The 13807-nt window shown below is 43.6% G+C and overlaps 1 protein-coding gene across 5 annotated transcripts in view; it reads left to right on the top strand.

The window, feature by feature from the left end:
- AGK (acylglycerol kinase) overlaps positions 1 to 13807 on the top strand; it is an 80432-nt gene that overhangs the window by 18419 nt on the left and 48206 nt on the right. For all 5 annotated transcript variants that reach the window (XR_006213361.1, XM_042973845.1, XM_042973874.1 and 2 more), the window contains exons 3-4: positions 8781 to 8820; positions 12512 to 12591. Coding sequence is in view for 4 of the 5 variants with exons in the window: in XM_042973845.1 (XP_042829779.1) it covers positions 8781 to 8820; positions 12512 to 12591 (120 nt within the window). In the remaining variant the exon portion in view is untranslated. The remainder of the gene's footprint in view (positions 1 to 8780; positions 8821 to 12511; positions 12592 to 13807) is intronic.

Here is a 13807-nt window from a genome sequence, read left to right on the forward strand (position 1 = left end):
CTGTCAGCCCAGATTTGATAGGGAATAGGGAACTTTTTTTTTTTTTTAAGTGCAATGAAGTTTAATTATATTCCCTCTCCTTTTAGCTCTTTTGTCATTTTATTTAGAAAACAGATTGCTTCTTTTCTAAAAAAAATCTGTATTATTCTTTCCCATATGTTTATTGGTGGGGGGGTGGGGTGGGGTGGAGAGGACTGAGATGGAAGGGCAGGAGATATATTTAAGTTATGTTTTGTTTTATTGATTTCACATCACTTTTAGTGATATTTCTATCAGTGGTATTAGCTGCTCCAAGCACTGCAGAGAGAACAGTCGAAGCTCAGGCTAAACTAACCCCTCTGTAGGTGGTAACTGACATCTCCAATATTGTATGTCATGAAACAGCACAAATACTGACAATAGTTGATGAGTTTATAGGTCAGAAGGTCTGTCCTGTATTCCGGAGCCCAGGCTGAATACCCCTTTATGCATGTGGTTTATAGAGCACAACTCGGAGGGTAGGAGGAAGGGAAGAAGGGACTCGGCCTACAGTATCTTTTCGAATAGCTGACATAACCTCTCTGTAACGTTTTCTCTCTTGCCTTTTAATACAGCAGTAGATAAGGGTACCTTGTGTAAAACTGACAAGAGTAGCTATTTCCACTAGATTTTTAATTTCAGTGCTGGGTTATTCATTCTTGTTCACTGTGGACTTGAGTGACTGGGGCTCTCCCCACTCCCCCTTCCTGTTTTAGTAAATACAGTCTGGGGAAAATGCCCTTGGCTTTCATTATAGTGTTATTGGAAATGTTGATCCTTGCATTGTTAAATATACCACCAGGGAAAGAAGTCCAAATATACCACCATTTGACCTCAGAGCTCCTGAACCCAAGTTTGGTGTATCCTTGTCACTAGCCCAGAACCCTTGTCCTTTACAGTTGATGGTAGACTTTAGCTTCCTTCTTCCTTTGCTAAAACTCACCGACAGCACCAGGGGTGACAGAATTTTAATGCCAGCGATTGCCTGCCTGCCTCCTTATTTTCTTTCTTCTTTTGTGCATTCTAAGGGTCATTAAAATGAAGGCAGTCACCACTCAATGTATGCTTATCAGTAGTAATTCTTCTTGACACTTGATACTTTCACGACATTAGGGAACTTCTTTATCTCATTATGGTTGGGAGACGTAAGAAGATACAAATTTCTGAAGTCGCAGGTAGCACATCATGGGGAGGCCTGGAGAACCAGAAGGGACATCATTCTCTGGTTAAACGGGAAGACCAGACCAGAAGGCCCTAACATCCTTCTCAAAGTCATAAATGTTTTTATCGTTCTCCTAGAGTTTGTAACCCATCACGTTCCCCATTTACGTCTCTCCGAGTGAGCCTTCTTTAGGCCCAGAATAGATCTTCGAGTGTTCTTCTCGAACACAATGCATGTCTTCCCGCTCGGTGACCAGTCTTTCCCTTGGGCAGAGATGATCACCATTTTCTCACGGGTGACACTGATCACTGCCGCTGCCATTATCTGTTCGGGTGGGGGCGATGTGTGCTTGACAAAGCTCCCTGCTGTGCACATAAGAGAATCCCTTCTCTATGGTTTTTTCTGTCTCTCCTTCCATCTCCACTCCATCCAGGCTGTTCCATGGACAACCAGTGCTCACCGCCCCTGGCAATATCATGCTTAATTACTCGAGTAGGCTTGGGTGAGTTGAAGTAGTTGCTGTAAACATCTAAACTTGAAATCTGTTTTGTGTAAAACAGAAACTGGGTTGCATGCACCCGGGGAAAAGCTGGTGGTAGAAATTGCTATACAGTTTGCTTCTAGACTGTAGTGGGAAATATCTGTTTTTGGGAAATTGGATAGATCAATATGATTTTTTTGTTAACATGCAAAGTTGTTATTGAAATTACAACTTATCTTACTTTGCAGTCCTAAAGTAATAAATAAAACATTTATGGCTCAGAATAAATTGTGAACATCCCATTTCCTGTGGTAGCAGGCATGTTTGTATTCTTTTAAAGCCTCAGGCAGAGTGACATCAGCAGGTTTTTTTCATTTCCTAATCCAGAAGCTTCTGATTTCTGTCAAAGGACCTGCATTTTAGTACTGAGCAGATAGATCTTTAGGGACCTTTTAAAAAATGATTTCTTTTTAACGTTTATTTCTTTTTAAGAGAGAGAACGAGAGAGCAAGCACAAGCTGGGGAGGTTCAGAGAGAGAGAGAGGGAGATGCAGAATCTGAAACAGGCTCCAGGCTCTGAGCTGTGTAGCACAGAGCCCGACCTGGGGCTCGAACTCACAAACTGCAAGATCATGACCTGAGCTTGGTTAAGTGGCTGCTTGGTTAAATGACTGAGCCATCCAGGCACCCCTTCAGGGACCCCTTTTTGATATGACTACATGTTAAATTGTGCTAAACTTCAGTTCTCTTGGGAGACTGCGTGATGTAGTAGAAAGAGCATGGACTTGGAATTTATATATGGTGTGTGTGTGTGTGTGTGTGTGTGTGTGTGTGTGTGTGTGTGTGTGAGAGAGACAGGGTTTTAGCTTCACCTTCAGATTTTTGATCCACGAGCAATCTAGAATTTCTCTGATAACAGACTCAGCCACTGGGACGGTTCTTAGGATGCTTCCTAGTATACCAGAAGGAGTTCTTCATTTAGCTTTCTAGTTCCTCATTTAACTAGTTCTTTTACCCACTCCCCCAAGCACGCGCGCACACACACGGTTCTTGATCTGGTCAGGTTTCCATGACCGTTCTAACTTTTCATCCTCAACTGTACCACGGTGATTTCTTCTCTTGCCCTTTGGTGGTAATTACAGAGAAGAGCTATCTCAGGTGGGTCTGTGGCTTCAAGAATGCCAAACACTCATACAAAGAATCACCTTCAGTTTTTTCTGCGGGACAAAGTCTGCCTGTGAGCACAGTGAGTCAGTCTCTCCTGATGAAACATTTGCCACTTATTTATTGAACAGTTATTTATTGAGTACCTTTTATCTACAAGAGGTGCTGTGTGCAGAAGAGAAAATGAGAAAATGGTGAATTATCCATGAATTCAAGGCAGTTATAGTGAAGGAAGAAAGGGGAGACCAGCAGTTTTGTGTGTGGTGGGCTAAGGGTGTGGGTGGCATCGGGTGTGGCCTTTCTAGTTTTTAAAAGGGATGAGGGATAGAGGGATCAGATCCTTGCAGGGGGAATGTTCACTGTTTGTTTTAGGAAAAGCAAAAGCGTGTGGTTTTTGCGGCATCAAGAGCACGACGGGAGATAAGGAAGTGGTTCTTAACTTCTTTCCTCAGTTACCCACTGCATTTTTCCTTTGGCTTTCAAATGAGGTGCAGTCTGTGTACGTGAGATTCATCCGGCGTTCTCTGTCATCTGTCCCAGGGCTCAGGGCATCTCTTCGGCTGCTTCTGCTTCTCCCCTTCTCACGTAGACCATCCGATCCGCTCTCATCCCTCCATTACCACATGTATCTTTAGTCAAGATTACTGTTGGAATTCCACACGTGTATTTCCAGCTGTCCCTTGGACACCTCCACCTGGACTCACCCCTATCTCCGATCGACAAATCCAGAACTAAGCCCAGCTTCCGCCCTCCTAAACCCATGTCCCCTACCACAGCCCACTTCTGAGTGGTACCGCCTTCCACCGATGGCTCAGTGCAACAATGTGGACACTGCCTTGGACCCCTGCCTTCCCTTTCTTCCCCACAGGCCAGCCCTTGGGTTTGCTTCCAAAACATCTGCTGCCTCTGTCCTCTCCTGGATCCTGGTTCCCGTGGGTCATCCTGTCGTCCTGGCTGTCTTGCATTCCTGGAGAACCCTCCCTGGTCTCCCTGGCTCCAGTCTTTCCTTCAACCATGGCTGGCTGACTTCACACTGCAACTGGAATGGTCCTCCTAACACGTCACTCTGGCCACATCCTGTATCTTCCTAACACCTTTTAAAAGTTTTGGGGCGCCTGGGTGGCTCAGTCGGTTAAGCATCCGACTTGGGCTCAGGTCATGATCTCATGGTCCGTGAGTTCGAGCCCCGCGTCAGGCTCTGTGCTGACAGCTCAGAGCCTGGAGCCTGTTTCAGATTCTGTGTCTCGCTCTCTCTCTCTCTGACCCTCCCCCGTTCATGCTCTGTCTCTCTCTGTCTCAAAAATAAATAAACATTAAAAAAAAAAAAAAAAGTTTCTTATGACCTAAGGGTAAAGCCCTGATTCCTTAAATAGCTTAAAAGGGCCGTGGCAGTCTGGCCTGTGCCTCCCCTCCTCTTCCGTGGCTCCTCCCACGGCAGGCCGGCCTCCAGCTGTCCTGAACTTTCACTTTCCCATATTGGCCCTGCCTCACGCTCTCAGGCTTGTACATGCTGTTTCCTTTGCGTTCTCCTCCCTATTTTTGCCTTGCTACTTTTTATTTCTCCCCTAAATGTACACTTGAGGGCCACTTCCTATAAAAAGCCTTCTCTAATTCCCCCAAGACTCGATTAGGTATTCCTAAATGTGCCCCTTTTACGGAGCACATAAAAGTCACGTCACCTTACGATTGCCTGTCAAATTGTCTTTCTTCCCTTCGAATCTGTAAACTTCATGAGGGGAGGGCTGGGTTTATTCACTAGTATATCCAGGACATCTGCGCAGCGCCTGGCATATCATTTATCAAGAAACCGGTCTTTTACTTTATCACTAATACTTGCCAAGAGCTATTTCAGGTCAGGACCAAATCTGGTTCGTTGTACCGTACCAAACACTTTGTGTTCAATGACTATTTCACCTGCTGCCTTTGGGAACTTTATTGTACTTGAACTTACTAAAAACATTATATGAATGTAAATTTTAAAAGTTCAGTGAGATTAGGAGGTAATGTGGTTAACTGAGTGAATGTGCTATGAAGTAGATAGATGAATGAGTATTGCCCATTCACGATTCTCTGAGGCTAAGAGAAAGCTTTAAAGCATGCATTTTAGGGTCAAGTTGGCATGGGTTGGAATGCCAGCTCTACCATTTAGTCACATGGTGGTCTCGGGCAAGTCAGTTCCTGCTCTGAGCCTCAACTTCTTCATACATAAAATGAGAATATAATGCCGGTCTTGCAAGGTTGTTACAAAGATTAAAGGTTTGTGAGAACAGCTGCTATAATATCTGACACATGGAAGTCGCTCTATGAATTTTAAGTTATTTTCTCTTTTATTCCAACAAAGCTGCCTTTCCTGAAACATTTTTGGAATTTCTTTTTTGAAATGGTTTTCAGAGCTGGTTATAGATCATCAGAATATATCAATGGGAGAAATCATTTTTTCTTTGAGGATGTGTGATTTTTAGAAACCGCTTGGTTCAGAGAGCAAGATCAAGATAGTTAATACCATTTTTGATATTAAAAAAATTGTGATTATAATGAGATTTTCTTTTGTAGCATCTAAATTGGTACATTTTCTAGCTTTCTCACAGGTGGCATTGACAGCATATTCCATCTGGCACATTAAAATCCAGGGAATTAATTATAAAACTTTTGATTTTGAATAGTGCTCTGATAAATCAAATAGTATTAGCAAGCTCAAGAGAACTGAGGTCTTTAATCATCTACTTAATCACAAGTTAACATTCAAAATTTTACTTCTAGTGAAAAGGAATTTGGGGAAAAAAATGATCCAAGGTGCTACCCATCCTCTTGTCTGTATTTGGGGTCATTCTCTTCTTACCTAGGTCTGCAGGAATCCATGTGGCTGAAATACAGTAAGGCAGATGGTATCTAGCAATGACCCAGAGGAGCCTGGCACGTTCAAGGGCCTGCCCCTGCTAGGAGGGGAGCCAGCTGGGGGAAAGGGATGGGGACATACAGGCAGGTAGGCAGCTTTTATAGCAGTACAGAGGCCTTGTAGAGAGTAATCCGTAGGATGTATCTGTCGTATAAAAGACTGGAGGCACAGGTAATTCTATAGGAAAAATACATTAAAGTGGGTGTTTGGAGGAGCATAGTTCTGTGTGGTGGTAGTGGTCCCCCCAGGGCAGTGTGGAAGCTGGATTGAGGATGAGCCCAGTCCAGGGGATCCAGTGACAAATGCTCAGGTTGCTGCAAGGAACCCAGTTTTCTTTGGTGATCTATTGGTTACCAAGGGTTTAGTATTTTTACCTTGTCACGGTATAGAAGTCGTGGATGTGAGGTGTCAAGTCAACTATAAAGTGGTGTTGTCATGTTAATTACTTTTAAATATTTTACTACTTGGTGCCTTGAATTTCCCTAATCGCGCGCGCGCGTTTAAATGACATATATAATTGTTGCTGTTAGGACGATTCACTGAGAGCAGTTGATGGAGAGCTTTTGGGTAGAATATTTATGAATCTCTGGTGGGGGAGAGGAGAGAAGCTTATGCAGCGACCCTTTGCCACAGGGTAGGAGGGAATGGTCACCCAAGCAAGTGGGGACTGAGCCTGGCAGTAAAAGGTGCCTGTGGTCTAGATTTCACAAAGGGTTAGCCCCCCCTAAAATGTTTGTTGTAGAGCAGCCTGCACTTCTGAGTGTCATTTTAATTTTAATAGCACATTGTTCTTAGGTTTCAGATGGGGAGCACTTTTAAAATTAAATTAAACGAAAATTCCAGTATTGTTAACATATGGGGTTATATTAGTTTCAGGTGCACAATATAGTGATGTAGCAGTTCCAGACATCACCCGGTGCTCCTCATCATATACTTGATCTTAGCCAAAAGGCCAAGAAGCGATCTCATCATGATAAATGTACTCTTTATTCCCCATCACCTCTTTTACCCGCCCCCCACCTCCCCTCTCATAACCACCAGTTTGCTCTCTTTAGTTAGAGTCTCTTTTTTGGTTTGTCTCTTTTTTTTTTCCCCCCCTTTGTTTCTTTCTTATGTTCTACCTATGAGTGAAATCATGTTATTTGTCTTTCTCTGACTTATTTTGTTTAGCATTATACTCTCTAGCTCCATCCGTGTCCTCGCAAATGGCAGGATTTCATTCTTTTTATGGCTGAATAATATTCCATTGTATTTATATACCACATCTTCTGTATCCATTCATCTGTCGATGCACACTGGGTTGCTTTCCCGTCTTGGCTGTTGTAAATAATGCTGCAGTAAACACAGGGGGACACATATCCCTTCAAATTAAGTGTTGTTGTGCTTTGGTAAAAACCCACAGATGGGCGGCATGGGTGCTTCCCTCACACAGTGCTTTCTTCTGAAAGCTGACCGCCCTGTGAAATCTGGGGTGGTTCTCCAGCCTGGCTGTGGAAGAAAAATCATTGAGTAGCCTTTGACCGCAGCTATGGCAAAAAGCGAAAGGTTGTTTAATTTCTTTTAGTTTAACCTTAACTCAAAATTAGGTTTTGAATGACTGTAAAAATGCAAAATTTGGGGTGCCTGGGTGGCTCAGTCAGTTAAGCGTCCGACTTCGGCTCAGGTCATGATCTCACGGTCCGTGAGTTCGAGCCCCGTGTCGGGTTCTGTACTGACAGCTCAGAGCCTGGAGCCCGTTTCAGATTCAGTGTCTCCCTCTCTCTCTGCCCCTCCCCTGTTCATGCTCTGTCTCTTTCTGTCTCAAAAATAAATAAACGTTAAAAAAATTAAAAAAAAAATGCAAAATTCAAAGTCTCCAATGTTATGAGAATGGTCTAAAAAGAGTATTTTTTTATTTTTTTAGAAATAATTTAAGTGAAAGAACCCTTTTCTCCTTTCAGTTCTTTCCTATAAATTGTTTATTAGTGTTTTTAACTGTGGTTAACCAGGTTCAAATTACTATCTTAGCGCCATCAACATGCATTGGGATAGACTCTTACAAGAAGACCTGGGGTCTGGTAGGCAGTCAGCCATTTAAAATGCTCTTATAGTATAAATGGCATAGACACATTTTAGGAACCTTTTATGTTAAATAGACGAAAACATTCTGTCAGAAAAATGTTTATTTTTGCAAGCCAAAATTTCACCTCATGCCAGAATTTTCCACTTGTGATATAATTGAGTGTCTGACAGGGATATAAAAAATAAGAGATTCAGATAAAACAGTAGCAGCAGCAACTAAACATCAAATTTATTTCTGGAGAATGACCTGAGTAATTTCCACTGGATAACGAAAGTACAGGATAGGTGCTTTAATCTTCTCATGCCGGGCTAACAAACTACTGCAAACCTAGTGACTTAACATGGCAAGAATTTATCATCTTCCAGTGCTTGGGGTTGGAAGTCCAACACGGGTCTCACTGGGCTAAAATCAAGGTGTCCACAAGAACCGCGCTCCTTCTGGAGGCTCTAGGGGAGAAGCCATTTCCTTGCCTTTCCAGCTTCTAGAAGGTACCTCCATTCGCTGACTGGCGGCCTCCTCCCATCCTCAGGGCCAGCAAACTTGCACCTTTCTGACAATTTTTCCATAGTCCCCTTTGCTGCTGATCACAGGCAGGAACTTTTAGGGACCCCCGTGATTAGATTAGGCTCCCCTGCATAAAACCAGGATCATCTTCCCATCTCTAGATCCTAAACTTAATCACATCTGTTAAAGCCCCTTTGCCACCTAAGTAAGGTGACATATTTTCAGGTTCTGGGGATTAGGATGTGAACATCCTGGAGGGAGTGGTATTTTGTCTACCATTATGTAAATACTTAACACAGGATTTCATTCAGGGAAAGTACTTTTCACAAGTGCCTGTGCTTTGTTACAGGTCTTTTAGAAACTTTCACTTGGGTATTTTATAGGGAAGGGTTGTACTTTCTTTTTTTAAATACTTGAAAAAGCCAGTTTTACTTGTTTGGATCTTAACCTGCTTGCTAAAGCTAATGTTCATTCTCTTTGTTTGCTTTGATAGTGATAACCTGCTAAGGAGAGCTGCCTGCCAAGAAGCTCAGGTAATGTCACTTAATGTGCTAAAGTGAAAACCCGCTTTATCTCTGCTGCGCAGAACACCCCGGCTCTTCCAGGGGACCTGCGCGGTGCCTTGCCTCGGTGTGGTTTGGAGAGATTTTCCTACTATCCGGATGAGTCAGGCTGAGAGCCAGCTCTGAAGAAAGCTGGAGGAAGTTAGCCATCTGGTGAAGAGCAGTTCTAACGCCCACCCCTTTAGACATGCTTACTTCTGGATTCGACCTAAGAGTGCATTAAGTGGGCTGGTTGGAGCTCGGGGAGTTTGTTCATGTCTGTGGTTGTCCTTGAAGATCAGACTAAGCCCTGAATCTCCCCTGCTCCAAATAACCCCCAAGGATGTCCGTTCAGAGCAGGTATTGCCCCTCGAAGTCAAATCTTCTTAAAACTGTTGATTCATATTTTTAAAGCCTGTTTAGCACAGTTGATTCATACCAAGTGTGTGTGGTTCTCCCAGGCCTGTGATACTGCACTTAAATATTCCTCTATCTGGCTGCATTAGTTATGGTTGAATTGAAATCCTTTCAAGTTGAATGGGGCGCCTGGGTGGCTTAGTCGGTTAAGCATCCGACTTCGGCTCAGGTCTGATCTCAACGTTCGAGAGTTCAAGCCCTATGTCAGGCTCTGTGCTGCCAGCTCAGACCCTGGAGCCTGCTTCGGATTCTGTGTCTCCCTCTCTCTCTCTGACCCTCCCCACTCGCACTCTGTGTCTCTGTCTCTTTCTCTCAAAAATAAAAAACATTAAAAAAAAAAATCCTTTCAAGTTCAAGACCATGTTTTTGTTCTTCCATCCCCTCCAAGTTTGTACATTATACTTTGCAGGTGAAATTCCATGAGTTCCTGAGTTGCCTTTTTGTTGTATGTCATTTAAGCTTATGATATCAGAAATACCAAAAAGGAAACATGAAGTAAAAAACGACAAAGGTATGATGTATTTAGTAGAAGATGTGGTGGCAAGCCTCATATTTGTTACTGAAATGTTTTCATAGATGACAATGACAATAGATACTATTAATCTTCTCTTTGATGATTATCTAACTGTTCTAAATCTGTGGTTAAGAATTTGATTACTTCTGTTGTTTGTTTTTATCTCCTATGGCTCTGCTGTTTTGAAAATCGATTCAGGGGACGCCTGGGTGGCATAGTCGGTTGAGCGTCTGACTCTTGATTTTGGCTCAGGTCATGATCCCAGGGTCGTGGGGTCAAGCCCCATGTTGGGCTCCATGATGAGTGTGAACCCTGCTTGAGATTCTCCATCTCTCTCCCTCCGTCTCTCTCCCTCCGTCTCTCTCCCTCCGTCTCTCTCCCTCCGTCTCTCTCCCTCCGTCTCTCTCCCTCCGTCTCTCTCCCTCCGTCTCTCTCCCTCCGTCTCTCTCCCTCCGTCTCTCTCCCTCCGTCTCTCTCCCTCCGTCCCTCTCCCTCCGTCCCTCTCCCTCCGTCCCTCTCCCTCCGTCCCTCTCCCTCCGTCCCTCTCCCTCCGTCCCTCTCCCTCCCTCCCTCCCTCCCTCTCCCTCCCTCCCTCTCCCTCCCTCTCCCCCTCCCCCACTCACACACACTCTCTCTAAAAAAAAAAATATATATATATATATATATATAAATTTCAAATAAATTTCAGTATTAAATTCGAGGTGTTTCCCACCCCAAGCTAATTTTCCATTAGCAACTGGAAAATCTTCTTGGGAGAGGACGCACTTCTTTGCTTCTCCCTAAGGAAGAGTGGTTATAGGGTCCTCTCTTTCTTGTTTAAGGAAAATGGGTCCACCTCTGTTCCGAGTGCCGTCTCTTCCTTTCTCAGAGACTGCTCCCCTAGCCATTTGCTCCCTCATATTTACCTCTTCCCACGGCTCTAATTCTTTACTTCTCAGCACCCATGGACCTCCTTCCATCTGGCAGACGGAAGTCAATTCATCCTTAGAGCCTACTCTCATTACTCTTTGTGTTTATGTCCTTCCTTTTACAGTCTAAATTCTTGAAAGAATTTTTTTTTTTAATCTCCCGTAAACTCAACTTACTGTAGCTTCACATAAGCTCCTCAGCCCACTGTAAACCTGAGACTGGAGGTAGGTAAGAACTGGAGAGACTAGGAAACCAGGACACGGGAGAATCATCTGGAACTGTAGATCTGCAATCTGGTAGGCCAGAGGAACTAGTTAATTAAATGACTTCTGGCCACATTCCAGAAGATATGGCTAGAGAAAGAACGCATTACAATGTTGGGAGATTTGGCAGTGAAATTTTAAGGTTGAATTCAACAAAACTGAAAACAGTAGAAATTAGAACACACCAGAAACTTTTTACAAACACATGGTAGGTCTTTCAGAAGCATTCAGAAAGTGTTTTGTTTTGCTTTGTTTTGTTTTAAAAGACTGTGCGTGGTGAGAACAGCTCTCCCCAGGACTGTCAGGGACTCAGTGGATTTAGAGTCACTTAATAAAACTCTTGGTGTAACTTTCATTTTTCTCCTGACTTTGTGCTTGTACACTTGAAGTCTGCCTCCTTGGCCCAGACCTGCTCTCCACAATCAAAGACCTGAAAGCTTGGCTCTGGAGCTTTCCTACTCACTCCTTGTGGTGATGGTCTTTTCCAGCCCAGGTGGGAGAGCGCCAGCTCACCTTTGTTCCCAGCTTGGTTCTGTGCATCCGGTTCTGTGTGCTTCTGAGTGCCGCCACCTCCTTTGTCTGCTTTTCAGAGCTGACAGATAGAAGAAGTTTGGGCTTTGGAGTCGCATGTAAATTCTAGGCTTGTGATTTATTAACTATAGGACTTAATCTTTCTGAATCGTGGTTTTCTCAACTATTAAAATGGGAACATTTAATACCTCCTTAGTTTCTGAGAACCAAGAATAATGTGTAGGACAGAGGCAAATACCGGGTGCTTAGTAAGTGTCGTCTTTCTTTTCCTTGCTAGTTAATGCTATTTGGCTATCAAGTTATACAAGGTCACAAAGAGGAGGAGGCAATAGACTATTAGGTTTATTTTCTATATGTATGAAAATCTGAAGATGAAAAATTTTAATGTTTGTTTTTGAGAGAGAGAGAGAGAGAGAGAGAGAGAGAGACAGAGACAGAGACAGAGCATGAGCAGGGGAGGGGCAGAGAGAGAAGACACAGAATCTGAAGCAGGCTCCAGGCTCTGAGCGGTCAGCACAGTGCCTGACGCGGGGCTCGAACCCATGAACCACGAGGTCATGACCTGAGCTGAAGTCAGATGCTTAACTAATTCAGCCACCCAGGCGCTTTGAAAGTAATGAACATTAATTGGTAACACATAGGTTCTTTATGAGTACGCTTTAGTAATAAATTGAAGGAGAAAAAGATTATACTCTGAAAACTGAGGACAAATGGGTTAAACTTTCCTTCTGATCGACTGTGGCCTTGCTGATTATGTGTTTATAATAAACCTGGCCGTATCCTATGGAGAACAGAAAAGTTACTTACCTCTAGTAGATGAAGCAGGGTTTTTTTTCTTATAGAATTTAGGTGATTGTCATTAAATAATGGTAGACTTTGTCATTGCCCACAGTGTTTTTGTCAGTATGAAATCCTGAAAGAACATTTTTTTCCCCCAGAGTAGATACTGTGTCTCCTGGAGGTAAATGCCTTTGGACTGAAAGAATATATGTCATCGCTAACTGAATAAAGAGACATTTGCTTAAAACTTTTCTTCTTTCCTTTTTAGGTGTTTGGCAACCAACTCATTCCTCCCAATGCGCAAGTGAAGAAGGCCACGGTTTTTCTCAATCCCGCAGCTTGCAAAGGGTAGCTCAGTTTGTGATTGTCACATCCTCCCTTTTCCTCAGGGGTGGGGGGAATCCTGGACTATCAGGCAGCTAGTTGGATTGTGTGGAATTGGAAGAAGAAGGCTCAGTACTCAGCTAGCAATATGATTAATTTGTAATGGAGAAACAGCAGTTAATGAGCTGTAACTGTAAAGCTGCCTGACGCTTAGCCAACGTGTCTAGCTGCAGTTTAATAAAAATCCCAGAATTCCCACTCTCACGTAAGTCTTCCCTGTGTGGGGACAGCCCCTGCTGTTGCGATGGCAATGATCGAGGCTTCTCTGTCACAGGATGTTCCACGACGGCCAAGAGCACTGTGGGCTTGTGAAGTCAGAAATGACCTTTCCGGAAGGAGGGAACCTTGAGCTAGGTCTTTGGAGGTTGGCAGAGTGAGAGCACTCAGTCTTCCTGATGGAGGAGATGGGCCGGGGGTGGGGGTTGTGCTAGGGACAGGAATGACTAGTTAGGCCCCTGCTGTGTCCCATGACAGTCTGTGACCTGGTCTGGCTGGCCTGGAAGGGTTGTGTGAAGACATGGTGGGCATTCAGGTGTGAGGAATCCATGGGACTTTGGTTAATAATCACATGTTTGTGTTCATTTATCATAACAAGGGTCCTGTGCTGGTGCAGGACGTTGAGAGTGGGGGAGGCTGCGTGTGCATTTAGCAGGGCAAAGCGTCCGTGGAAATTCTGTGTTTTGTGCTCATTTTTACTCTGGACTTGAAAACTGCTCTAAATAATAAGGTGTATAAATTTTAAAAAACTATAAGGGAAAAAAAAATTTTTTTTCATTCTTAGGTGCTGCTCTCATTTAGTTGGAAAGGTGAATTTAAAAAGACTTTGAAGGCTTTTAGAAAAAATCATTTAAAACTTAAAGTTATTCTTTTTAAGTTTATTTATTTTGAGAGAGAGAGAGAGTGTGCGCGAGCACGTCTGAGATTCAGAGAGAGAGAGAGAGAGAGAGAGAGAGAGAGGAAGAGATGGAGAATCCCCAAGCAGGCTCTGCACTGTCAGCACAGAGCCTGATGAAGGCTTGAACCCACAAACTGTGAGTTCATGACCTGAGCCAAAATCAAGGGCCAAGCGCTTAACCGACTGGGCGCCCCTAAGATGCAAAATTATTCTTAAAATATAGTAAGGATTAAAAGGTTGTGTGTGTGTATGTTGGGCGGAATCATATTTTTTATTCTCCCTAAC

The sequence above is a fragment of the Panthera tigris genome, chromosome A2, assembly GCF_018350195.1.
Source record: "Panthera tigris isolate Pti1 chromosome A2, P.tigris_Pti1_mat1.1, whole genome shotgun sequence".
In the NCBI taxonomy this organism is placed as follows: Eukaryota; Metazoa; Chordata; class Mammalia; order Carnivora; family Felidae; genus Panthera; species Panthera tigris.